The 25,718-nt window shown below is 66.1% G+C and overlaps 2 protein-coding genes across 3 annotated transcripts; one reads left to right on the top strand and one right to left on the bottom strand.

Annotated features, from left to right (window-relative positions):
* Nucleotides 1–609: 609 nt before the first annotated feature.
* On the bottom strand, nt 610–5,496 carry RNF26 (ring finger protein 26). Its single transcript, XM_026105858.2, has one exon. The coding sequence runs from the start codon at nt 4,915–4,917 to the stop codon at nt 2,992–2,994; it is 1,926 nt and encodes a 641-aa protein (XP_025961643.2). The 5' UTR covers nt 4,918–5,496; the 3' UTR covers nt 610–2,991.
* An 8,729-nt stretch (nt 5,497–14,225) lies between these two features.
* On the top strand, nt 14,226–25,011 carry MCAM (melanoma cell adhesion molecule). 2 transcript variants are annotated; one of them, XM_064524250.1, is made up of 15 exons: nt 14,226–14,485; nt 18,510–18,637; nt 18,718–18,928; nt 19,019–19,089; nt 19,206–19,293; nt 19,449–19,628; nt 19,724–19,851; nt 20,016–20,178; nt 20,269–20,390; nt 20,715–20,853; nt 20,943–21,064; nt 21,153–21,288; nt 22,067–22,208; nt 22,634–22,751; nt 23,505–25,011. In XM_064524250.1, the coding sequence occupies exons 1-15, from the start codon at nt 14,416–14,418 to the stop codon at nt 23,532–23,534; spliced, it is 1,848 nt and encodes a 615-aa protein (XP_064380320.1). In that variant the 5' UTR covers nt 14,226–14,415; the 3' UTR covers nt 23,535–25,011. The 2 variants fall into 2 exon arrangements, with proteins under 2 accessions (XP_064380320.1, XP_064380322.1); XM_064524252.1 differs by lacking the exon at nt 22,634–22,751.
* The last annotated feature ends 707 nt before the right edge of the window (nt 25,012–25,718 follow it).

Raw genomic sequence — 25,718 nt, 5'->3', positions numbered from 1 at the left:
GGACCACCCTGGGCAGGGAAGGAGCTGCGTGTACGAGTCCGTCTGTGAAGCAGCCGGTGCTTCCCTGCTCCTTGCTGAACAGCTTGACGCGGCGGGAGGCCGGAGCAGAGCGCAGGCCCCCCAGGCCAGCGGGAGCTGCCGCAGCTGCGCCGCCCGCTCCTGGGCACAGAGGCAGCTGCAGCACCAGCCCCATCTCGGCGCCAGGCGCAGACGGCAGCACCCGTGCCGGTGAGCTGTACTCCCTGTCCCCTTGCCCAGCACATCCACAGCCACCTCCTCCCGCTGCGGGGTAGCGGGGCAAGGGCGGGGGGCCGCGGGAGCCCCTCTGGCCCTGGCTGCAGCGAGGAGCCCCAGACATGGTGTCTTCAATCACTAATTCACCCCCCGGGTGGCAGGTCCTCTCCTGCGCAGCAGCCCGGCTCCGGGCTGTCTCACCACAGCGCACAGCAGTGCTTTTCGGGGAGGCAGGCACCGCCAGACAAGTATCCATGAGTTTGCAGGTTGTGACTGGCTTCCTCCGCAGCAGGGCCCCCCCGGGTGCAGGCGCGAGCAGAGGTGAAAGCCCATCGCCCCGGAGCAAAGTCCTCCCAAGAACAAGGCAGCAGGCAGTTTTTGGGAAAGGAGACTTTAATCTGCCCAGTATCTAGTCCATAGTGCAAAGAGTTAACCTTAAGGCAAAGCTTTCTCTCTTTGTTTAAAAACAGCAAACAAACAGGCCCTAAAAAGACAAGCGTGACTGCTACAATAGAAACGGGGCTTGAAGGGAGAAACTACAGTCCTGGGAAGGTGTCCTTCCTTCCCCAAAAACGCACCGGGGGAACGCCTCCCCCAAAAACGCACCCGCGCCCCAGCACCCACGAGCTGTCCCCACCCAAACACTCCTGCCTGCAGCCAGGAGCGCAGCCAGCAATCCCCCTCCCCGCTGTCTCCGCAGGCGCGCAGCAGGCAGGCACCGGCTGCCCGGCTCCTCTTGAGGGAGGATCCCCGCAGGATCCCCGGACAGGCTGGGTTGGGATCCCGGAGGGAGGTGGCCTGCGGGGCTGTGCTCACTGCTGCGGGGGGCTCGGCCGCCCCAGCCGCGGGAGGCGTTGCTGGGGATGGGGAACGCTAACATCCGTGGCGTGAGCAGGAAGGCAAAGACAAGGGGCTGAGCAACAGGGCCAGGCCACAGGGCTTTGCAACCCCAGGATGTGGGGGGGAAGCAGGTGACAGCCCTGGGAAAAGGCCCTTCTAACACACCGTCAGTCCTCAGGAGCCCAATTCAGCCCAGGGAGCCCCTCCTGCCCTTAGCAAACGCATGGGGAACCAGCCCCTGCAGTGCCCCCGGAGCAGCGCCACACGTGAACAAGATGGTGTCTTGTCTTTGCCACAGGCCAGCTTTGCAGCGAAGAGGCATCTCCCAGCATGGCCTGGCCTTGTTGCTGCCTCCACTTGGACTTGGATCACTTATCAATTATTAGTTAACGGGAGCAGTGAGGAAACCACGCCAGTCGCCTGCAGGCTCTTGGCTTGCGATCTAGGAGTTGAGGCTCTTTCCAATTTAAGTGCTCCAGCCAAAATTGGCTGTGGAGCATGGCTGACCCCAGGCAAGCAGCTGGAAAAGGGAGAGTTTTTTAGTGCAAGGCCCTCTTGGAGCCCAGTAATTTCTTGGAATGGTGCTGGTTGAGTAAGCCGGGACGAGCGGCCTCAGCTCCCGCGAGCCAGCAGTGATGGCATGGTTTGACTTCTGGGGACACTTTTAAATAAAATTAGTTGCATTTCACATTTCAGACAGGCAGTAAAAGACACAGCAGCAGTGGAACCTTGCTCTAATCAAATACAGCTGTGGTCCTGGTGCTGCTGCAGATCCGCGGCGCAGATGCGCAGCACTTGTACCAGGAGCTGGAATGTCTTAGTGGGCTCCCGGGACTGGGCTGTCTCCTCTCCTCCCGGGGGGCCGCTCCCTCTAGCCAGCCCAGCCCGGGGGCACCAAGCTTCGTTACGAACCACCCCGCTCCTCGGCAGTCCCAGTCTGGAGACTGGGCTGTAAAATCTGTATTATCTAGGGAGGATTCTCCAGCGTTAGCTCAGACTTGCACTGCTACTGCCGCGGTTAGGGCAGTGCCGTGTGAACGATGGCCACCTCCCAGGCTCTCGGAGCGGCACCGCTACCCCTGCAGAAAGAGTAATCCCCCGCCCCCAGCCCCAGTGTGAGCAACCTGGTACGTGCTTGCTATTCTTGCATAGGTGACGCGTGGAAGCGGCAGCAACGCTGAGCTCTGCAGTCAGCTGGCCTGCAGGGAGCCCGCATTCTCCGCGGCTCCCCACTATCCCAGCAAGGGGAAGAGGAAGACCCAAAGCCACAGTGGCAACTGCTGTGGCCCCAGAAATCCTGCTGTTCTCCACGTGGGAGCCAAGCTCAGCCCTTTGGTAGCAAAGCCTAAAAACTAGAGTGTGCTCATGGCTTGCCTAGGGCCTCAAAAAGGGGCATGCTTCTCCCTTCCCTGGGAGTTGGGTTGGTGGGAAGGGGAAGGAGCAGTATGAATGGAGTCTGCCAGTTTTCAGGCAGCTCCTGGCCAAACCTTGGCAGCAAAACCCTCCTTCGCCTTGCAGCAGCCCCTGTGCTTCCCAGAAGGCACAACTTTTAACCTTTCCATCAGCTTTGGCTAGGAGGGACCAGAGCATCTTTCTGAGCTCTGCTTTGGATTTCAAACTGCTCTAAGCTCAAGGCAACAGGCCCTGAAACAGCCAATGTCAACAGAAAAAGATAACTCTTTTGGCCTGCTGCAGAGATCAGCTATTGTGCTTGCTAGCGACAGTTACAGGCTAGTTACATTACAAGTGTGGCTAACAGACACCCGCAGCAGCCTCTTCCCCTTTCAGCACCATCCTTAGCTCTTTGGAAAACTCGAGGCAGCATTGGGAAGAGTGATTCTGCTTCCGGACGAGATGCGGCAACAAGGATGGTCCTCGACCTTCTGGAAAAACTGCCCAAGCTACCCCCTTCTGGGCTCACAAGTACACATTGAGCGTCTGCAGGATCATCTGGCGACACAGAGGGCAGTTGCGCTGGTAGATGGCCTGCTGGAGCAAGACTTCCGTGCACTCCTGACACAGGCACAGGTGCCTGCAGGGCAGCAGCAGGACTGTCTTGGTTTGGTCTTGACAGATGACACATTTCTTACGTTCCTCTTGTTCCTTTAGGAGCATCCAGGGATCATTGTCTGGAGCAGCCTCACCATCCCCAGCTGCTGCATTCAGCTGCTCTCTCCTCGGAGCTTTCGCCCAGGAGGTGCTCGGTTCTTCCCTGGGCGGCTGGAGACGCTGTCCCGTAACAGCGCTTCGGCTCAGAGCCGGACGTGCGCACAGTACCTGCTCCTCATCCAGCTGGTCCTCGTGCTCCCCAGCCGCCGGCTGGCTGCCCTCCGTCAGCACGCCTCGGCCAGGAGCTGCCGGTCTCGGGGCAGGCCCGGCTGCCCCTCGCTGGTTGCTCTCCTGGTTCATCGTTCTGCCTCCCCTGCTCCACTCGGCCACCTGAAGACTCCAATCGGCCACCTGCAGACTCCAGTCCACCAATCTGCGCCAGGCCTGGGAGGTCATGACCATGCCCAGCGTCAGGACCGCCACCTGATAGAGCCGCCACGCATCCCTCTGCAGGCGGTGGTAGGACGGCAGCGTGTTCAAGTACCCGAGCGCGTGGCCTGCCAGCGCCCACAGCAGCCCGGGGTTGAACACAAAAGTGCTGACGACAATAATGAAGATGAGCAAGACCAGGCCGTAGATATTCACAAAGAAGACTTTGATCAAGAGCTTGGTGACTGAGGCCAGGATCTCGAAGGCCACCTGGCAGGGCGACCACAGCAGAATGGACACGGCGATGGCGCTGCTGGAGACGTGTGCGAGGAAAGCGGCCAGGAGGTCGGTGACTCGCAGGAAGGGGCTGATGATTGAATCCCACAGGGCCACCAGCAAGGTGAAGAGGTTCTGCATGCCCAGGAGGCACATGTTGATGATGCTGTTCACGAAGTAGGCCAGCAGGCTCATGCAGATGGCCAGGCCTTCGCACACCTGCCTCACCAAGGTCTGGCCAGAGCTGAGCAGGTTGCAGAGCCCCCGGTGCAGCACCTCCTTGCTGCGCAGTGCCAGGTGAGAGAGGAGGTGCCCCACCACCTTGAGCACCTCCAGGCCGGAGCAGCAGCTGCGCAGCAGGCCGGCGAGGCTGTGCAGGAGCCCCAGCACCAGGCAGCAGGCCGCTTCAGCCAGGGACGCCAGGCAGAGGAGCAGCCCATTCCAGCAGGCGACCGCGCCAGCCGCCACGGCGCTGGGGAGGTTGTAGATCAAGGCGACCAGCCACAGCAGCGTCGACACCAGGAAGAAGTTCACGTCCAGCATGAAGCCCAGGAAGTCCAAGGCCAGCCGCAGGCCGCGGAGCAGCAGGAACACCAGGTCCATGGTGGCGCTGGGGAGGTCCCGGCTGGGGCGAGGGGGGACCCGCGTCGGAGGGGCCACAGAGGGACTGGAAATAGCGGGGGGGGGGGGGCTTTGGGGCAAGGGGAGCCCCGGGATGGGGGGCAGGCGGCTCCAATGGCCCCGGGGGAAGGGGATGAGCAGAGGGGGGCCTGGGGCAGCGAGGGGGCGCCAGGCCCCGAGCCTGTGGGGGTTGGGGGCCCCGGGGAGGGGCTGCAACGGCCGGGGGGGGGCCGGGGATGGCGGAATCGGGGGTTGAGGGCCCCGGGGAAGGGCTGTGACGGCCGGGGGGCCCCGGGGGAAGCAAGGGAAGCCGGCTCGGCGCAGGGGGGTCCCGGCCGCAGCGGGAGGGGCGCTGCGGGCCCCCCGGTCCCGCGGCCGGGCTGGGGGTGCCAGGCCCCTCAGCCGCGGCCCGCTCTGCACCCCCTTCCTCTGGGCGCCGCCATCTTCCCGCGGGCGGCGGCGGGCCATCGGCCAATCAGAGGCGGCGGGCGCGTCTTCCCGCCTCCTATTGGGCGGTTCGGACGACGCAGCGGCGGACGGAGGGGCGGAGGGAAACAAGGCGCGGGGGCGTGGCCTCTGTTCCAGGTCCGCCGCCGGTTGGCTGGCGCCGCCGGGCGAGGCCCCGCCCACGGCGGGGCGGATTTAAAGGGCCCGAGGTGGGGCTGTGGCAGTAGCTGGTGGTGTCACATGTGTGATGAGTCTGCAACGGTCTCAGCCCGGGCGCTGGGAAGGCTTGTGATCACTAATGTGGACACCTGGAGCAGGATGCATCTGGGACGGGGATGGGCAACATGAAGCCCTTGTGTCCCTACGTGCTGCCTGGCGCTGCCTCCATCCCTGGGCCCTGATCTGGGAGCAGGCACAGCTCAGGGTCAGGCTGGCGCAGTATTGCTCTCACTGCCACCAAACAGTTTCGTACCCAAGGCCACAGAATGAACTTGGGGCTATGACTTGGCCCCAGGTTATGGTGAGGGGCCCAGTTTGCTTTGCAGGTGCCGCTTCCCAACACAACATCCCAGAGCAGCTCCTGCCCTCCCGCCAGCTCCCTGGCAGGGCGTTGGGCTGCCAACACCTCTCACCTCCTCCCTCCCCTGTGCCCCTGGGAAACAGTCCAGCCCCGCTGCCCTGACGGTGATGACAAGCCCAGGAAAATCCAGCCTTGGAGCCCAGGCTTTTTAAGGAAGGGGAGAGCGAGCACAGGGAATGATCCATGGGAAAGACATCCACAGCCTCCGGAGCTTGTCACCAGGGAGCACAGCGCCACCCCCCCGGGCGGCGAGGGAGGAGCCCTGGGGGACCAGGATGCCTGGGGTTTCTTCCCGGCGGCAGGGCAGGAGCAGCCCCCTGCCCTTTCCTGCCCGTTTTTTTCCCCCCTGTAATTCCCTGAGCTGCGGCAAGAGCCAGGGACGAGAGGGGCCGCGTCGCAGTGCCTCGCCTGGGCTGATGCTCCTGGGTACCAGCAGCCCTCCTAGAGTCACTGCACTGGCGGGCAGCACCGCTGAGCCCATCCTGTGTGCGTGCACGTGTGTATGCGTGTGTGTGTGTGTGCGCGTGTGTGCACACTCGTGTGCCCGTCTCCCCGGCTGCAGTCCGTCCTGCTGCCCGGCTCCTGGCCGGCCCCTTCCCCTCTGCTCCCTCCCGGCCTCGCGGGGTTTGGGCTCAGCGCTCGCTCCCCAGCCGGTGCCTGGGCTCCCCGGCAGTGTGTGTGCCGGTACCCACGTGACGAGGCCAAGATGCTTTGAGCATTTATGGTAATGTTTGGATTTCTTATTACTTAAAAAAAAAAAAAAGAAAGAAAAAAGGGGGCAGAGCCCAGAGGCTGGGTGTGCTCCGCTCAGCCCTGCCCCACGGCCACGGGGAGGGGCCCCAAGGCACCCGCGCCCCCCTCCCAGCACCCCTGCCCCCCTCCCAGCACCTTCCCAGCCCCACTGGTGCCGTGGCCAGGGCTGGCACCTGGGACAGGTTCCCCAGCAGTTTCCCCCTCCACAGGGCACAGAGACGGGAGCGGGGAGTGCAGGGTTTAGAGGTTTCTGCTCCACGGCAGGGCTTTTCCTTTGCGCTCCGCTTGCCCCAGCCTCTCCTTGGCTCAGGACCTCTGGCCCTGGCTCTGCAGCATTGCTGGGTCACAGCCAGGCTCCCGGCTCAGTCCCTGCCCCACGCCAGCCTCGCAGGGCAGATGCGATGTCCCTGCAAGGTGGATGCGGTGTCCCGCAGCGGTGGGGCGGCGGGAGCAGGAGGGAGCTCACGGCCGCTTGCCGTTTCCAGGTTCCCGCTGGCTCTGCCGACGGCCGGGGCCCTGGGGAGTGGCTGGGCTCGCGCCGGACCTCGCATGGGGCAGACCTGCAGGAGAGGGGCCGGGGCTCAGGCGCCCCGCGGACGGCGGCGAGGGGGCTGGCAGACACCCGAGGGGGACTGCATTATCCAGACGGGCCCGGCTGGCTGGAGCGGGGCAGAGTGGGGCTTCAGCGCCGGGGCTGTGGGGAGGGGAAGAGCCCCCGCAGGGCCCTGCGGGACGGCAGCGCCAGCCTGGGTGGCTGAGGCAGCGGGGCCGGGGCCGGTCACGGCGAGGAGGGTCCCGCCAGCTGTCCCCGCACTTGCTGGAGGTCCGGGCGCGATGCCACCGCGCTCCCAGCTGTGCCGGGGCAGCTGCAGCGGCAGGGCAGGGCAGGGTGCCCCCCCCGGCCCTGGGGCTCATTTGGGGCCCCAGGGGGCGGGGGGGGGCACTGCAGGAACCCGGGCTGGGGCTAACCGGGGGGCTGGGTGACGGCAGCTTCGCTGGCCTCAGCGTCCCCTCCCTGCCCCCCCCCCGGGGCCAGCTTTCTGCGTTGGCATTTCTGCATCCCGGCCTGGCGCTGCCCCAAGGCAGGAAGGGCGTTTTTGGGCTGTGGGTCCCGCTGGAAGCACGCCACCGCTCCCAGCCCACTCGCCGCCGGCACCATCCCCAGAGATGCCCTCGCGCTCCCGCGCCCGGCCGTGCCCGCGGCCCGGCCGCCCTGGCGCTGCGGGAGAAGCCGGCCGGCACCGTCCTCCTGAGCCCTGGCGGCACCTTATCCCAGGGGCCTCCGAGACACCTCGCCGACAGACGGGCAGATGCCTCGGCGCGGACGCGGACGCGGGCAGGCGCTGCGCTCGCAAACAATGGGTCGTTCCGGCGTATCCGCTCCAGGAAAATCCCCGTCCTCGGCTCGCCTGGCCCGGCTCCAGGGCAGCAAGGTTCTTCCTCTGGCCTTCGTCTCGCTCCGAAGACGCAGGTGGCCGCGCTTGCCGGCACGCGCGCTCCTGCCGGTGCCCTGCCCCGTGCACCGCGGTGAGCCCTGCCCAGGGCCAGAGACCGAAGGCCACCTCGGCCGTGGGAGGACGGACTGGCCGTCCCCGGGAAGAGGCACCTTTCCTGCCTGCCCCGGCTTTGCTCTGCCCGCAGGCGTGCAGGAGCGCGGGGCACCTCGCTTCTGCAGGGCCGTGGCTCCCCGTGCAGGGAGCCGGGATATGCGGCTCCTCCTGGAGCCCGGCCAGGCGGCCCTGGGAAAAGCAAGGCCTCTTCCCTGGGAAAGTCCTGCACAGAGCAATCCCTGCTCGGCCCGGCCGGCCCCGCTGCTCCCCGGGCGCTGCCGGCCTGGCGTGTCCCCCCGCCCGCCGCTCATCCCTCCTCGTGCTCCCTTGCAGTTGCCCGGAGCGCTGTCCTGGGGGGCACCGAAACCCTGCGGGCAGCAGGGTCGCAAAGGCGACTCAGGGAGCGACGGCAGGCCCTGGCGCTGGCTTTCCCTCCGCTCCTCGGCGGCAGGGAGCTCGGTGACGGCACGGCCCCGGGGCAGCCGGCAGCGAGCCGGGGAATCCGCTTACAGGCAGAGCCAGCCCGTGCCGTCCCGCCGGGAGCCAGGGGATTAGCTGCGGGCGGTGAAGGAGCCCGCCGGGACCCCCGGCCGTGACGCCGTGCAGCGGGATCGCCGCGCGGGTGCCGGGCGTGCGGGCGGCAGCTGCTGCTCCCGGGCATCCCGCCGCCGGACCCCCCGCCGGCCGGGCACATAATCCGTCCTATTGTGCCGGCGAGTGCCCGGCCCCGGCCCATCTGGCGCCAGGACAATGGGGCCTTTTTCCGGCCGGCGCGAGGGGGAGATGAACTCAGAAGTCTTCCGAAGGAAAAGGCCGGGCCATAAATAGCCGTCTCCAGGCTCCCGGCTTCCCCAGCTGCCCCGCCAGCCCCTTTCTCCCGCCCCACCGCCAGCCCCATGGCCTTCCCCTCGCACCGGGAGCGCAGGGGATGAGGGGCTGGGAGTGGAGCCCCGGGCACATACGTGACCGGCCTGGCCTGGCTGTACGTGTGTGCGAGCGAGTGTGCAGTATGTGGCTGTTTGCACGCTGCGGTGGGGCTGCACCTGCTCTGAGCCGTGGGGAGGCCGTGCCTTGGGGATGCCAAGGGACAGGGTCAGCCCTGGGCAGGGGGCTCCTTCTCCTGTGCCTTGGCGGTGGCCATCCTCCGGCTAAGGTTTCCCCCAGGAGCGCTCCTACAGCTGTCCTTGTCTGTCTGTCCTGGACGTAGCGAGGGCCGGGCCTCCCTGGGGCCGGGAGGGAGCAGTGCCCGGGAGGGCGGCACGGCCTCCCCCACAGCCTCCCCCTCCGTTCTCGTGCTGCTCTCAGCAAACCTGGCCCAAACCGTGCTGCTGGCACTGCACGAGCCCTTGAAGGGCAGCTGGAGACCCAGGACGCCTGGGTCCTTTTCCAGCCCGCTGCACCCATCCACAGGGCGGATGTCTGAGGCGGCGTTTTGCACGGCACAGGGCTGGGTAACCTGCAGGTCTCTATCACCCGCTTTGCCCCTTTTTGGGGCTCTGCATCTGCTGGGCCCCCCCTGCCCCAGCCGCCCCAGCCGCCCCGGGAGATCGCGCTCCTCCAGCGCAGAAATCCAGCTGTCACCTTCCTTCCCCCCTTCCGCTCACGTCTTTCCTTCCTCCGCCTGCCCAGCCCCTCGCCCGCGGCTCCGCTCCCAAACAAAGGCCCCCGTAGCCATGGTTAATAATCCCCAAATAAGGGCCGTGCGGCAGAGGAAGGGAAGGAGAGGGGAGACTCTGGGAGCCCGGCTGAGGAAGGGAGGGTGGAAGAAGGTGTTTTCCTGAGCTGCGGCACGGGGGCGTTGAGCAGGGCTCCCGGGGGGGCATGGCGACGGGGTGTCCCATACCCCGGTTTTGCCCCCGGCAGAGGTGAAGCCGGAGGTCTGACAGCGCAGGCAGCCCCTGTACTTACCCCAGCGATCCCGGGAGCCCTAAAGGAGGCCAAAACGCTCTCCTGGGGGATCTGGGGGCCAGTGGGAAGCTGCCGCAAGGGCTATGCCCCAGAGCAAGGAGCCTTGGCAGCGCCGTGCCCTGGCCACGGGGAAGTAGAGGTGCGGGGAAGCCGGGTGGCCGGGATCCCCTCCCTGGGGAGCGGGGCCCCTCGCCCGGCCGATGCGGCGTGAAGAGGTGCAGGCCCGGGCGGATGCGGCGGCCGGCTTCCGCCCGGCACATCTGCCTTTCATCCGCCCGCGAGCCGCGCCGACAGCTCATCGCTCACCGGCAGCAGGCTCGCCAGGGAGGCGCGCCGAGCCGGGCGCAGGGAGCAGCGCGGGGCCCCATGCTGGGGGCCCTGCCGGGGACCCAGAGCCACCCCCTGCACCCCAGGAGGCCGAGGGTAGCCTCGGGATGCCCGGGATCACCGAGCTGCCGCGCCGTCGCCGGGAGCGGCGGACGGAGCTCGGGCCCGCGGTTTATTTGCACAGGTGCCTCCGTTCCCTGGCCGGCACCGGCCCCACGCGCCTGGCCCTGCCGTCTCTGCTGCTGGAGCACAGCAGTGCTGAGCACCCGCGAGCCACCCCGCCGGCGCAGGATGGGGCCCTGGCCCCCGCGTGGGCTGTGTGCGTGGGACCGCGAGATGGGAGCCAAATCCACACTGCTTTTCTTTGCCTAGCAGTTGGATGGGGAGTCGAGGCCAAATCCATTAAGCAAGCAGCTGAAGAAGAAGGCGATGGGGAGGAAAGACCCCGTGCCCAGCCCTGCTGTGCTGCATGGAGCGAGCGTGTGCCCACGGGCCGCCGCACACAGCGCGGCAGGGCGATTTCATGCCCTCTGTGGGGGCTCGCGGGTCCTGCTTTGAAGTCCTGCCTGATTTCCTCAGAAGCTTCAGTTTGGTGGGAAAAAACAAGGTTTTCTTCAAAGTTGAAGCGTTGCAAAAAGCAGGAGCCCAGCAAACTCAAGGCACAGCTATTTCGGTAGCAGCGGGGGCCCGTTTGAGGGTGGCATGCTCCCCGCTGCAGCGGTTTGCCAGGCTGTTTTCTCCAGGGAGCAGCACTGCCCCTTCTGACTGCTGGGAATTTTCTGCAAAAGTTTTATTAGCAACATTTTACTTTATTTTTAACAAGGAGTAAAGGTTAGCACGGGAATGAAATGCCCCAGCCGTCCCCAGGCAGTGTGTCAGGCGGGCTCCTGCACTTGCTTGTTTTCTTTGGTGGCTGCTTTCTCGCGGGAAAGTGGGAACCCCGGGGTCCTCTTCCCCAGTGGGGTGGGATTTGGGGGCTTTAAACGGCAGCATCTGGTGAAAAACGGAGCGTGTCTTTCCCTCCTCCCTAGAAAGCAGGCTCCGAGCACCGGCGTTGCCTCTGGTGCTGCGTCCCTTCGCCTCGTGCTGCCAAAGGCAGAGAAGCTGCAGCATCCGGCAGTGACGAGGAGCCCCGCGGCCCAGCCCGGCCTCAGCCCGCGCTGCGGTGACGCACGCTCGAGGGGCGGCCGGGACTTTTCAGAGTCCGGGGTTAGCTGCACTGAACTCGGGAGATCATCATTTGTCAAGCGTAAGAATTTATTAGTGCTAAGTGGTTCTGCACATGTGATGGACACTGGACAACACTCAGCAATTAACACCAGACAATCTGCAAGTATAACAAATATAACAAAGGTAAAAAAGTGTAGTAAAGAACGCAAAATAAAATACACATATCAGAGCTCTGTGGTCAAGCCACAGATGCATGGTACAATGATCGTTCTCACCCTTTCCTCATCCTTATGGGCTGTTTTGGAGTATAGTTTTCCCCGGATTAATCTCAGCACACTCAAGCCGCGCCAGGACAATGCAGGATCTCCCTGGCAGTTGGCATCAGGGCATCCTCGCTGCTGGGCGGCTTGTTGGAGCCACGGGCTGGCTGATGCCGAGGCCACACCAGAGGTATGTCGCCTACTCGCTTTTATCATTCCCCGGCTTAGTTCATTACCCAGGTGATCGAAGCCAGACCGCGGTTGCACAACAGGACCGATGGCCACAGCCGATAACAGCATGGCCAGCGGGGTGGTCAGCCAGCGGCAGCACGCGTAGCCGGTGGCCACCGGTGGGGATGGGCAGCAGATAACCCGGGGCAAGGTCCCGCAGCACCTGGGCCTGCCGTGCAAGTCGGCGGTGCCGCCTCTCCCTGGCTGACCGGCTTTGCTCGGCACTCGTGGGGACACTGGAGGGCTGCAGCAACCCCGCGGCGTGGTGACGCCGGCCGTGGGGCACCCAGGGCTCCCGCACCCTCGGGCCCCCCAGTGCAAACCCCTCTTCCCGGGGCCGCCCCAGCCCCAGGCCCTCGCTTGCCTGCATGGGGCCCGCGAGCCACCTTGCAGTGTGGGGGCTGCCGAGGGGGCGCGAGCGGGGGCCTGGGCACCCCGACGCCTTGGCACCCTCGCCGTGGCGGTGGGCACCTGCTCTGGTGCCGGCAGCCGTGTGAGCGGTCCTGGCCGCAGCCGGCGCGGGGCTGAGCGCCGCTCGGGAGCAGCCTGCAAAGGGGGGCCGAGCTCCCCGGCGCTTGTGCCTCTGCACCGCGGAGGCGGCCTCCGCCCCGCGCAGCCTCGCCAGGGGCGGGAACCTTATCAGTACCCAGCACTGCCATTTTAAGCAAGTAATCTTGCGGGGAAAAAATTTAATCATTCCCAATGAATCATCAAGTCCATTTGGCCAGGAAAGGGGGGGGGGGGTTGGGTCAGGGCTGCAGTGGAGAGGAGGGCAGGGGAAGGGCCCTGCGTGGCACCGGCAAGGGACCAGGGCTGGGAGCACCCGGGCAGGAGTGGGCGGCAGTGCAGAGAGGTGCTTGAGGATACCTGTGGTTTCTAGCTCTGCTTTTGGGCCAGCAGCCAAGGGCCGTGCTGCTGCGCCCTCGCCAGCAGCACTCTCCCCGGCCAGTGCCAGCTGATCGCTTAACCTTCCCTCTCCTCCATCACAGCATGGATCAGCATCGTTTGCTCTGCGGTGTGGGAAACTGAGGCACGGGGCAGGGACACAGGGGCATCCAGCCGTGCAGCCAGGACAGGACCCGGGACCCCTGCCCGCCTGCTCTGGCAGTGAGCTCTCCTCTCTCCGAAGCGGGGTCCGGCAGGGCGGGGGGAGGCTGTCAGCAGCCCCGTGTCCTCTGCTGCCCTGACCGCAGGACGGCTGCTGCGCCCTGGGGAAAACTGTGCCCCCGGCCCCGGAGAGGCTCAGGGCAGCCGGCGGGATGCAGCCGGCACTGCCCCGGGCCTGGAGCGTGGTTTGCACTGCAGGAAAAGGAAACAGAGGAGGGAAGAGGATAAGCAAAGGTCCAGAGCCCCCGGCCTGACAGCTGGAGGAGGGAGCGCTCCGGCCGCTCCCGGGGGAGGCTGGCTTAGCCCGGGGCCTGTCCTCGGGTCGGGTTAGCGCGGGTGAGCGAGCTGCAGAGGTCCTGTGTCACTGGGAAGAGGGTGGGAGACAGAAAAGGACTTGGAAGGACAGGGCAACCCCAGCGCCTCGCCCCCGGCCCAGGGTGAGCCAGCCCCTGCGGCTCTGATCCACCATGGGAAACTGAGGCTTGGAGGCAGGTGGCAGCGAGGTGGGGGCAGGAGGGGGCCTGGACCCAGGTGTGCTGCGTTGCTGCCGCGGGGAGCTCAGCAGGGGCTGCTAACGGCCCTGCAGCACCTGGTCAGGTTTTGCTGTGCTCCCCCAGGCCTGCGTGGGGACAGGGACGCGTGCACCTTGACAGGGGCTGGCGCCTGCCCGGCCGCCTGGGCCCCGGAGGGAGGAGGCCGGGCTGTGTTTGGTCTGGGCAATTACTGCAGGATAATAGCAGCCTTGTGCAGCCGTGAGAGCCCCTCCGCCCCCGTCCTGGCGTCCTCCCCCCCGTGCCCCCCTGCCCGGCCAGCGCAGCTAACAGCTTTTGCACAGCCGCCCCATCCGACAGCTGCACGGGGGCTCGGCGCTACGGCTCGCTGCACGCCGCAGAGCGAGGCCGGTGAGGGGCCGTGCGCCGGGTCCGGGCCACGGGATTGCCAGAGCAGCCAGCCCCGAGAAATGGGGCTCCGAGGAGCTGTCACCTTCTCCAGCATTCCCCGTCCCCTGTGCAAACCGGCCCCCGTCTCTGCCCTCTCCCCGGTCTGCGGTAACTCCCCCCCAGCGCCGGGCAGCCTGCTGCAGGCCGCCTCTGCAGCCCCGGGCTGGCGGGGCCTGGCGAGCTGCGGCGCTGAAATGCACCCCCGGTAATAGAGTTAGGAGCGATCGAAAATGGCCCATGATCAGCCCCTGGGGGAGCGTTTGCCGTCTGGGCGAGCCCGAGACGCCAGCTGAAATCTTGCACCGGCCCCAGAGATGCGCTGATGATCTCCGGGTGTCTAGGCGATGCCCGGAGCGGGGGGAAAGGGGGGCGGCCGGGAGGGAAGGGGGGGGCGACCCTCGGGGGACCCCCCCACCGGGGCAGCGGCGGGGGTCCCGGCAGGTCCGCGGGCGGCGGTGGGCGCTGCCGGGGCGGGGGCGGGGGCGGCCCCGCCTGCGCCGGGGGCCGGGCCGTGCTCGGCGCTGCAGGCGCGGCCGGGCGGCGCCGGGGCGGCTGCTGTGCCGGGGGGTGATAAGCGGCCGCGGGCGGTGGGCAGGCTCGGAGCGGCTCCGGCGCCTTCCTCCTCCTCCTCCTCCTCCTCCTCCGCCGCCTGACGTCAGCCCGCGGGTCCCGCTCAGTCGCGGGCGGCGAGCATGGCTGGGGGGCGGCGGGCGGCGGCGCTCGCCCTGCGCTGGGGCTGCTGCTGCCTCCTGCTCTGCTGCGGTGAGTGGGGCCGGGGGCCGGGGGCGGCGGGCGGCACCGCCCGGCCCGGGCGCACCTGCGGCGGGCGGGGGCGGCGGGGCGGCCCGGCTGCGGGCGTGCGCGGCCCCCTGCCCCGGCCGAGGGGCCCCTTCGCCGCCGCTTTGTCTGCGCTCGCACCTCCCTGCCCCGCCGGGTGCTGCCGCCCGGGGCCGGCGGAGCGCGGCCGGGAGCAGCCCGGTCCCCCCGGCTCTGCCCGCCCGGGTGCCGCAGGGCAGCCGCCCGCTGGCCGTGGGGGCCGGGCGCGCCCCGCTGCGCGCTGCGAGCGCGGTGACCTGCCCGGGCTGTGGGGCGGCATGTCCCCCTCCTTGCAAGGGTTTTCCTTTTCCTCCCCCCGCCGAGCAGCGTGTTTCTCTTGGCTTTTTGCACTTTTTCTTTTTTTAGCCTCTTCGCAGTCTATTTTTCCCCTCGTTTGGGGGGATGAGCGTTTCCTGCCCTGCCCTGGCCCGGGGAGCAGACCCGGTGCACTGGCTGCTCCCGACGCCCCGCGGCCGCGCTACGGCGGTGGCCCCGGGCGCGGGGGAAGCCCGCTCTGGCCAGGCTTTGGCACCGCAGCAGAGCTCAGCGCGGAGCCAAGGGCAGCCCGCTCCCACCTCCCCAGCCCGTGCTGGGATCCGCTTCCTCGCCGCACATGTGCCGAGCGCGGCGGTTATTGGTTGGCCGCGCTGGGGTGTTTGTGAGCCCAGGCACGGTGGAAGCCTTGATGCTTCCCAGCAGCTCGAGGGGCTGCAGCCAAGCCGCTCTCAGGCGGGCCGAGGGGCTCGCTGCGCCCTCCCGGGGCGCTGACCTCCGTGGGGCCCTGCCGGACGATGGCGTCCGTGCCATCCCAGCCCCTTCTCCGCTGGGATCTGAGTGCTCTCGGTGGCTATTTTCACCTGGAAGGGGGCTGTGAGCCCTGTCCGCTCCCGCCGCGCAGGGTCAGGCCCTGGCGGGGTGCTGGGGTTTGCTCGGGGGGAGCATGGGGTGCTTTTTCCTGCAGTGCCAAGCGTGGCCCAAGTTGCCTTGGTGGTGCCCCTGTCTCACTGCCGAAGCAGGGGCTGGGCTGCAAGGGAGGGCGGCTGGGGCTCGCCGGGCACTAGCAGGCACTGGCTGTGGGGCCGTGGGCTGTGGCTCTGCACCCCTGCTCCCCCCATCCGAGAGGAAGAAGGGGTGCAGATGATCCTGCTCTGAGGGCCGGGAGCTGGGGCGTCCCAGCTCGCAGAGGGGTGTAGGTGCAGGGCGGCGCTGCCAGGGCAGAGGAGGACGGCGTGCGTGCATGGGCCGGGGGCAGGCAGGATCTGCCCGTGGCTGGTTTTTCCCCCACTGGGGAACAGAAACCCACGGGAACCTCAAGCATCCTGCCTGCAGCTCGCAGCCCTGCTGTGCCCCTGTCTGTGCGCCAGACTCCGGGGCCTGGCTGGATGGGCAGCGGGTGCCGCCGTGCTCCTCGCCGGCTTCTGCGAGCAGGCGCCAGGCTCCTCGCGCACCTCGGCGCGGTGGGAGGCGGCGGAGGGGCTGTGCCGCTCCCCACCCCCTTCCCCGGCTCTAAAAGCAAATCTTTGTTCTTGTGAAGCTCTGGCTGCCGGCCGGCTGTCTCTGAGCCAGATGGAAAGGCACAGGGGCTCCCCTCCCTTCCCCGCTCGCTCGCTGCAGACGTCCTCTCCAGATCGCTAGGTCTCCCGCTGGAGCCGTGCCAGGTGCCTGGGGTGCGTGGTGCAGGCTGCAGCTCGGCTCCGCTGGGCGCTCCTGCCAGCCCCTGCCCGCCCCGGGGACCGGCGCCTGGCTGAGCCCTTCACCCTCGCGTCCAGCCTGCCCCGCAGGAGCGGGGGGCAGCGGGTTGTGCCGGGCGGGGTGGGGCCCGCGGCGCCCTCGTCCACCTCCCCAAGGGCAGTGGAGGGGCAGCGGGGCCTCGCGCCTCGTGCCAGCCCCGGATGCCTGCCATTCCCCAGCTCTGAGCTCACGCGCCCGCCTGCCTCGCGGCCGGCGCGAGGGCTCTCGTGTCGCGCGGGTCGGTTGTGCCAGCCGGCAGCTCTCTGTCTCTTGGGGTCCCGTGCCGGAGGGCTGAACGCCCCCGGGGCGCGGCCTGGCCTGGCCTGGTCCCGCGGAGGTGTCGGGGTTCAGGGCAGGGTGCAGGGAGAGCAGCTTGGGGCAGAGCCTGCGCCTGGCCCCCAGCTTGCCCAGGTGTGGGGGGCCCGGGCCGGGCCAGGCAGCCAGCGCGGGGCGTGCAGGTGGAGAGGTGCCTTGGTGCACAGCTGTCTCTTTTCACACGCGCTCGGTGCAGCTTCCTGACCCTGCTGGGTGCTTATCTCTCGGGCCCTCACCTGTTTTTCCAGTACCTCCTTTCCTGTGCAGCAAAGCTTTGCTTGTCCCTTTGTTCGGTGCCGACTGTGCCGTGCCTATGAAGCAGGTGATTGCCCGAAGCTGGCTGATGGGGGGTCCCCATGCGGCTAGGGGCCTCCGCCGCGGCAGGCTGCATTTTGGGGCTCGGCTGCCGCTTACTGACTCCGGGCAAAAGGTGTCTTTGGGCGCAGCGCTGCCCTTTGAAGCCGCGCGGTGCCTCCCGCGGGGAGCTCGGGGGCTGGCGCTGAGCAGCACTATCGGGGCAGCTGTTGACACAGCTGGTTTCCTCCAGCCCACTCGTCCCCAGCTCCCATACCTGGGCTGGGCAGTGGCTACTGAGCCGGCCCTGCCCCTGGGCTCGCTGTTGCTGGGGGACAGGCTGCCGTCCCCTCCTGCAGACCCCCCTTGCTTTGCCACTGCGGGGGCTCCGGCAGGGAGGTGACAGCGTTCCCGGCTCCTGCTCTGCCTGGGCATGGCCGAGCCTCTGCCCCCGCAGCCCACCGGGAAGCTGCTCCGCTGCCCGTCCCGGATCGATAGCCATTACACTCCTCTGCCGCTCTGGAGCGGGGCCAGGCGCTCCATTACTGCTGCGGGAGAGCAGGCAGATGGGCGGACGTGGGTGCCGGGGGCACGTGGGCCACGCCGGCGAGAGCGGGTGCTGCATGCCCGCACCCTGCGATGGGCAGGCGGTGGCGAGCGGGCACGTGGCGAGGGGGTGACCTTGGCCGTGCCGCAGGGGTGGAGGCGAAGGCAGGAGTGCTGGGCTCCCGGTTCCCACCCGGGGTGCAGGGTCCCAAGTGAGGGGACCTGCTGGCGGTGGCAGCAGTGGCCGGTGGCGCGTTGCCTCTCCGACATGCCCCGTCGCCTCGCAGGGGGAAGGGGCGCAGCCGGCCGGGACCAGCCCTCCGCCGCCGCTGCCCTGCGTGTCCCGTCCTGCCGGCGGGGAACGCGGCGCCTCGTTCATGCCCGAGCTCGCAGGCTGCCGCGGGGGCCGCGCGGGCTGACGTCAGGGGCTGGGTCCCGGGCCGCGGCAAGGCGCAGCCTCGGCGCCACTGCGGGAGCCTCCAGCGCCCGGCCCCTTCCCCGAGCGCCGCTGGGCTCCCCGGGCATCTGCTTGTGGGGCCAGCGAGGTCTCGGGGGTGCCGGTCTGGGGCAGTGGCTCGCGCTGGGGGCCAAGCGGGGCTTAGCACCTCTCTGGGCTCAGATTAAGCCCAGCTGGCAGAGAGGCTGCGCCCAGGCTGCCTGCTTGCCCGGTGGGCCATGGGGACGCAGCCCCTTCCCCGTGTCCCTCCCCGGGCGGGGACAGCCGCTCCCCACGGGAGCTGTGCACAGGCAGAAAGCAAAGAGGAGCTCGCCTAGGAATGAGTTCCAGCACTTAGCATTTGGCTTGAAAAAGAGATGGTTTTTATTTTTCTAAACAAGTGACATATAACACGTGGTAAAATCTTGGTGTGAATAGAGCAGCCTCCTGGGCACGGAGATAGGCACAGTTTGGGGCTCGGCTCGGCTCCCCCTTGGGTTGCCGCCTCCAGCCATCTCCTCTGCGCTCACCCTGTTTTGGGAGAAGGGACATGGGTGACAGCGGCCCTGGGGACCCGGAGTCACAGGGGCACTTGCACGGGGGCTTCCCCACGCTCCCCCAGCCCCCCTGACAGCTTCTGCCCCACAGCTGCCGCCAGCAAGGTGGAGGTCTCCATGCCGCCGGTGGTGGAAGTGGCATTTGGGGACACAGCCAGGATTGAGTGCAACTTCTCCATCCCCGGGAATGGTTCCTACACCTCCATCAACTGGTCCTACGTGAGTGCCCCGCCGGGCGGAGAGGTGGGAGGGCAGCTCTCCCCGGCCCCGCTCAGCCGGCCTCGGCGCTCGCCTTGCAGATGGACCGCCACGGCCGGGTGAAGCTGTGCTCCGTGGTGGGCGACGAGCTCCTGGAGGAGAGCGCGGACTACAAGGGGCGGCTGTCGGTGGGCAAGGACCACGCGCTCTCCATCGGCCGCGTCACCGTGCAGGACGCCAGGACCATCGTGTGCCAGGTCGGGGCGGGCAGCCACGGCACCGGCGAGAACCGCACCGAGCTCCGCGTCTACAGTGAGTGCCGGGGCGGGAGCGGCCGCGTGTCCCGCGGGGCCTGTCCCGTCCCGTCCCACCTGACGCTTGCGGGGTGGCTGCTCGTTCCAGAAATCCCTGAGGCCCCCGAGATCACGGCCAGCAGAGGCGGCATCTCCGTGCTGAGCAGGGACATCCCGCAGGTGAGGAGAGGCCCCGTGCGGGGCGAGAGCGGGGGATCCCGGCTCCCCTCTCCCTCCTCCCTATGCCGGGGGGGCCAAGGCGTGCCCCATGGCCAAGCCTCTCTCTGCCGCTGCAGATTGCCTCGTGCGTGAGCAGGAACAGCATCTTGCCCCCCAACATCACCTGGCACAAAAATGGGGAGCAGCTGCAGGCGGAGGAGAACAGTGAGTTGGGGATGGGGTATGGTGTCTCGCCCCGCTGCCTGCTTGCCTGCAGCCCCCCACGAGTGGGTCCAGGGTCTGGCCGGAGCCTTGCGCCGCTGCGGGACCCTCTCCTCCACCCTGCTACGGCCTGGGCACAGCCGCTCTCTGCCCTGCAGAAGTGAAAATCCAGGAGACGGTGACCCGCGAGTCCAGCTGGCTGTACACGGTGAGCAGCAGCCTCTTCGCCTACGTCACGCGGGAGGACCGCGACTCCCGCTACCACTGCACCGTGCACTACTGGCTCCGGGGGCAGAGGCGCGCCATGGAGTCGGCGCGCGTCAACGTCACCGTCTTCTGTGAGTCGGGGGCTCGGGGGCCGGGGCCGGGGCCGGGCCGCACCGGCGCATGGCAGCCCCGCAGCACCGACCCTGCCGGCTCTCTCCTCCCCCAGACCCCACGCAGCACGTGGCGCTGCAGGTCTTGCCCTCCCCGGCGCTGGTGAAGGAGGGGGACGACGTGAAGCTGGTCTGCGAGGCTGATGGGAACCCCGCGCCCGTCTTCAGCTTCTACAAGAGAGAGGTGAGGCTGGAGGGGAAGCAGAGCCGTTTTTATTTTGCAGACGTCTCGAGTCCTGGCTGTCCCTTGTCCCCCACCCAGAGGGCACCGGGGAGCAGGATCCGGAGCCTGGGATGGAGGGTGCCTGTGTGGGGATAACAGCAAGACTTTCTCCCCCGCGCCTGCAGCTGGAGGACAACTGGCAGGACCTGACGTCGCTAGCGGACACCACCAGCGGGGTGCTGAACCTGCAGGATGTGAAGAAGAGCAGCAGCGGCCTGTACCGGTGCCAGACCCTTGACCTGGATGACATGAAGCAGATGGAGGACGACGTGGAGCTTGTTGTGAACTGTAAGTCGGGGGGACTGGGACCCTGCACATCTCATGATGGGTCCCCCAGCCCTCCTGCTTACTGTACCCCGATCTCCATCCCTCCCCTAGATATTGAAGGGGTCAGTGTCAAGATGGAGCCATCCTCGCCCGTCGGGGAAGGGGACAGCGTGAGGCTGAGCTGCAATGCCGACAGCCCCGTGGCCCTGGACTTCCAGTGGAGGGACGCAAAGGTGAGCAGGCGTTTCGGCACTGTCGGGCTTGGCTGGGCAAGCCTTGGTTTCACAGCAAGCTGGCTGGAGCGAGGAGTTTGCTCCATCTCTCCTAAGAGGCCCAGGGTAGGATCCTGCTTTGCATGGACTTGCAGTGTCCATTTCTGGCTGGTGTCTACCTCCCCTTCACCTCTGGGCCAGCATTTCGGGGAGCTCCCGTGCTCACAAGCTCCCTTCCTGTGCGTGGAGCGAGGGCCGAGGGGCTCCGGGCCGCTCGCACAGCCCCAGGAGCTGGGCACCGAGGGGCCGTACCGGGGGCTGACTGCTGTGGGCCCTCCCTTGCAGGGCAGGAAGGTTGCAGAAGGGAAACAGCTTCTCCTGAGCAACCTCACCTTCGAAACCTCCAGCAACTTCAGCTGCAAGGTGACCGCGCACAGCGTGCCGGGGCTGGAGAAGAGCAAGCAGGTGGCTGTGCCCGTTGAGGGTAAGAGCCGGCGTGCGTGGGCGCGCAGCCCCCCGAGGCGGGTCCCGTCGCCCCTGCGAGCCGTGGGTGCTGATGTGCCCTCCCCGCAGGGAAGCCGCGGATCGTGTCCATCAGCTCGCCGCTCTACGTGCGGCAGGACGAGGTGGTGAACCTGACCTGCAAGGCCATCGCTTTCCCCCGGCCCTCCGTGCAGTGGAACATCAACGGGACGGTGAGAGCTGGGGACGGGCCGCAGCCCCTCGGAGGGGTCGGGTGTTGCCCCAGGCACTGAACCCTCCTCTGCTCCCCCTCCCTTGCAGGCTCACGAGTACGTGGAGAATCAGCACATTGCCAGCAACCTGACAGTGCGCGTGGACCACAACCTGCTGCGAGCAGGAGCCCTGTGCAGGGTCACCAATGCGCTGGGCACCAGCGAGAAGCACATCCAGCTGCTCGGTGAGTCTTGGGCACTTCCCTCTGCCCGTGCTCTTGTGGGAGCCTGGAGAAGGGTTAGCACCCTTCATGCAGGCACGGGTGCGTGCCACGCTGCCAGGAGCCACCACGTGCCTGGCGTGGCTTGGCTGAGCTCTGTCTCTCTCCCTCCCTCCCTGCCACACCAGTGGAGACCGTCAGAAAAGGTCAGACTCGGCACCGTGCCGGGTGCATGCGTCCTTCGGCCCGGGCTCTGATGGAAGCGTGCCATCAGCAGGAGTCAGACCTGCACCTTGCCGGGGGAAGGAGCCTTGTCCGCTGGCTCCTGTGCTGCACGTGTCGTTTCTCCTCTCTCCCTGCCGAGCAGAGTGGGAAATGGAGACTGGTGTCTGCTTGTTCACACGGCAGCGTACAAGCCGCCCGCTCGCCCTCGGCGTGCGGCTCGGCAGGGCCGGCGTGCATGGCTTCCTGCGGCCAGGCCCTCAGGGCCAGGAGGCAAAGGGATGGCCTGGTGTCCCGCCAGAAATCCCTGCGGGCCGTGCCCCAGAGCATGCAGGGGGGTGACGGGGCAGAAAGAAAAGCATGGCTGTGCAGAGACTGCACTCCCAGAGCACTTCTGTACCACCGTCTGCATCCCACAGGGAGCCGGGGCAGCGCTGGGACCGGAGCCCAGGAGCCCTCATGGTGCTTTCTTGGGGGGGGGGGGGGTCCCTTCCTTGCCCCAAGGAGGGACAGCAGTGGAAAAAGCTGGGGAGCACCTGGGTGGGACATGTTTAACCTCCTCCTCTCCTCTTGCATTCAGATCGCAAGATGCCGGAGAGCAAAGGCGTGATCATCGTTGCCATCATCGTCTGCATCCTCTTGGTGGCCGTGCTGGGGTCTGTCATCTACTTCTTGCACAAGAAAGGCAAGATCCCGTGTGGCCGTGCTGGGAAACAGGACATGTAAGCACTGCCTCCCCCCGCGAGCCAGCTCTCGGGCCGGAGGCGCTCGTCATCGCTCACGCTTCCCATCTCATCGCATCCGCCGCTCCCTGCCCGAGGGGGTGGGAGGCAGCGGGGCAGCACCTGGGGGGGCACCGCGCCGGGGTCTCGGCGGCACTTGGAGCTTCCCGCAGCCTGGGGGTCCGCACCGCTCCCCACTTCCACGCAGGGAGGTGATGAGGAGAAGAGCAGAGCAATAGAGCAGCCGAGGGCTGGGCGGCCGCTGAGTCCTCCCAAGCTGGAGTCACGTTCCCTCGGGCCTCCCTCTGCCCAGCCCCGCTCCGGAGCATCCCCGAGACCGCCGCGGGGCTCGGTCTCGCTCAGCCGGCCCTGTGTCCTCCTCGGTATCTCGAACGTGTCTCAAAACTGTCACCTCCCTCCCCTAGCACAAAGCCAGAGGCACGTAAAGACAAGATTGTAGTTGAAGTTAAGTCAGATAAAGTTTCCGAAGAGGCGGGGCTCCTGCAGGGCGCCAACGGCGAGAAGAGACCTGCCGCTGACCAGGTAGGACGGACCGACGTGCGCCGCCCTTTGCCGGGGCCGGGCCCCCCCGTGGGCTAGAGCGGAGGTGAGGAGCGCAGAGGGGGTGCCTCGAGGTAAAGCTTTTCTCCTCCCGGCAAGCTCCCGTGCCAGCACTCCCGAGCCTGCATGGGCCTTCATCATCCATCATCGGTGCTTGAGAGGGGCCGTGAAGGCGGGACGGGAGGTGACCGAGTTGCTGCTTTCTGCTCGGAGGAGGCTGGGGCAGCCATCCCTCGCGCACGTACAGCTCTGCTCCCCGCCAGCCCCTGGCATCTCCTCGGAGCACAGTGACCGTTTCCCACCCCTCTCAACGCCGCCTTCTCCAGCGCTCGCCAAAGCACAAGTTGGGCTCTCCGGGGTCCGCTGGGAGAGGGGAGCTGTAGGAACCTCCTCTGGCCGAGAGCAAGAGCAGAGGGTGCAGGAAGGGGCCGTTTTGGTGCTTATGGTCTTGGTGCCTGGCTGTCACCGTGCCAGGGCAGGGCTTTCCACCACAGCATGTCCTGCAGAGCCGTGGGACACAGCACCTGAGCTGGCTGCAGTTTTATTTGCCTTAAGCTGAAAGATAGCCAAGTCCCTGGTGTGGGTCCCCCACTCGCCGCCCCCTGCCCCAGGGCTCGTGCCCAGCTGCCCTGGGCCGGTGGCTGGCTCCCGCAGTAGAAGCCCCGTCTTCCTCCTCATTTCTAACTGCTTTTTTTTTTTCCCTCCTCCTGTTTTTTTTTTGTCGGCGGACTGAAGAGCGAGAAATACATCGATCTGAGAAACTAGAGAGGAGAATCTACTAAGTGCTTTCATCCTTCAAACCTTTTCTGCTCTTGGATTGACTCGTCCCAACCCTGCCCCAGCGCCTGGGGCGCACGGCCGGAGACGTTTCCCGCAGCGCAGCGCCGAGCCCACGACGCCTGGAGCGACGCCTCCCCGACCGACTGACTGTGTTACCTCAACCGAGGCCTTGCAGGCTGTCGACTCTGCAGCAACAAACTTGGACTTGCTTACTACTACAGAGAAGTCGTAGGTGATGTTAGAAAGAAATAGCCTATTAAGCTACCTGATGGGAGGACTTGAGCCTTTATCAGGAAATCTGTTCTGTAGGAGGGTGGGAGGGTTTTGATGCATTTTAGCCAGCTTTTCTGAGCAATTTTGGGCTAAGTTTTGCTTTTACTCAGAGCTCCCCTTGGGAAGTCCCGATCGCCTTAGATGTAGCAGTGTGCAGGTAAGTGGCGTGTGGTGTGTGAGTTACAGCTGGGTTTGCTTGGCTGCCTGGAGGACACGGGAGCGGGGTTAGTTCTTTGCTTTTTCCTTTGGATGGTTCCGGGCTGGTGGATTTAGCCCGGCACGTCCTGGCGGGGCCGTGCAGGGAGGGAGCTCCGTGAAGGGCAGCTGTGATCCTGCTGGAAGCAAGTAATGGGCGGGAGGAGGACAGGGCATCAGAGCCCTTGGGCACATACCCAGCCCTGTGCTTGGAAGTCTGTGCGTTTTAGTTTGTAACGTAGCCTGGCTTAGTGAGGGCGAGGGGGGCCCTTTCCCGTGCTCTCAGGAGCTGGATCACTTCTAGGGAGGCTGCATGGCTGCGGGGAGCAGGGGGCCCTGGAGCCCCCTCCGCCCCCAAACTTGAAACTGCGGACTGTTAGGCCAGGACTAGTCAGTGATGTCTCAGGTTTCCCTGTGCTGAAGAATATCGACCTCCAGTAAACTCGGTGTTTTTGTGCTTCAGCGGCACCTCGGGTCCCCCAGCCGTGCTGGTGGTACAGAAACTTCACGGAGGGGAAGGGGAAGCGGCAGACAGCCTGCCTCTAGCTTACGCTGCCGTGGCTCCGTCCCGCTCCTCGCCCTGCAAACACGGCTTTTCCTCCTAGAGATGTCAACCCCCACCTCACAGCCCCACGTCCTCTCGGTCACGTACCGCCAGCGCTACCCTACGCGCCCATCCTCCCCGCCTCCAGCTCTTCTGCGCGGGGCCCGGGGCTAACACTGGGTCCCAGGAGAAACGTCCCGGCCGTGCCCGCCCAGCCGCTTCCACTGCCGCTGAGCTGCGCAGCGGCCACGCAGCAACTTGGTGACGAGGGGTGGGCTATACGCGTGAGCTAGAAGTGTTCTTGAAGCAAAAGCTTTGGTTTATATATATTTTTGTTGGTTTGTGTGTAAATTTCAAGAAGTTTTTGTCTGATATTTGCAAGGTTTTTTTTTTATTTTATATATATATATATATATATATGTGAAAATAAAGTAAAAAGTTCAAAGCCTGGTTTGGAATTTGTTCCCATTAATAGCAATGCAGTACAGCTGGTAACAGCACTGTCCCCCCCTGCCCTGGCCCTCTCAATTTCCAAGCTCCCATCCCCTGAAGCAGGTCCCCAAGGACGGCGGCACGGAGCAGACTCCCACCTCTCGGCTTGCTTTCACGACAGCCTGACTCTCGCGCAGGAAACGGCCCCTTCCTTCCTGGACCAGTGTGGGTAAGTTGGTACCCGATGGGCAGAACGGATGTTAAGTGTTGGCTTAACCCCCTTCTCCTCCCCTTTCCCCCAGGCGCTGGGCACTTGGAAGACTTGGAGGAAATTCACGCTCGGCGAGACGCAGCCTGCGCGAGCTGAGCGGCGCCGCTGGGGAATCGCGCTCCGGCCGCCGTCGGCGGGACGTCTCGGATAGTCTGCAGCGGGACGCGCTTGCCCGGCCTGGCTTTGGCCAGGGAGCAGCCCTCTGGCCCCGGGGTTACACCAGCAGAGCAGCGTTGGCTTAACCTCCCTTTCAGCACTAGGTAGGACAGGAACATTAATCAGCAATACTAGATAACTCTGTTAATATGATGGACAAAGGTACTCACAGATACTAACAGATACTCATAGGCAGGAATAGCTAATAATAGGTACTGACAGATATAAGTAGATAATTCTGTTAAGTTTCTAATAGTTGATAGTATTAATACAGGCTATAGATAGTAATAAATAAATC

Source organism: Dromaius novaehollandiae, chromosome 21 (genome assembly GCF_036370855.1).
Source record: "Dromaius novaehollandiae isolate bDroNov1 chromosome 21, bDroNov1.hap1, whole genome shotgun sequence".
In the NCBI taxonomy this organism is placed as follows: Eukaryota; Metazoa; Chordata; class Aves; order Casuariiformes; family Dromaiidae; genus Dromaius; species Dromaius novaehollandiae.
This window is presented reverse-complemented; position numbering and strand designations above follow the sequence as displayed.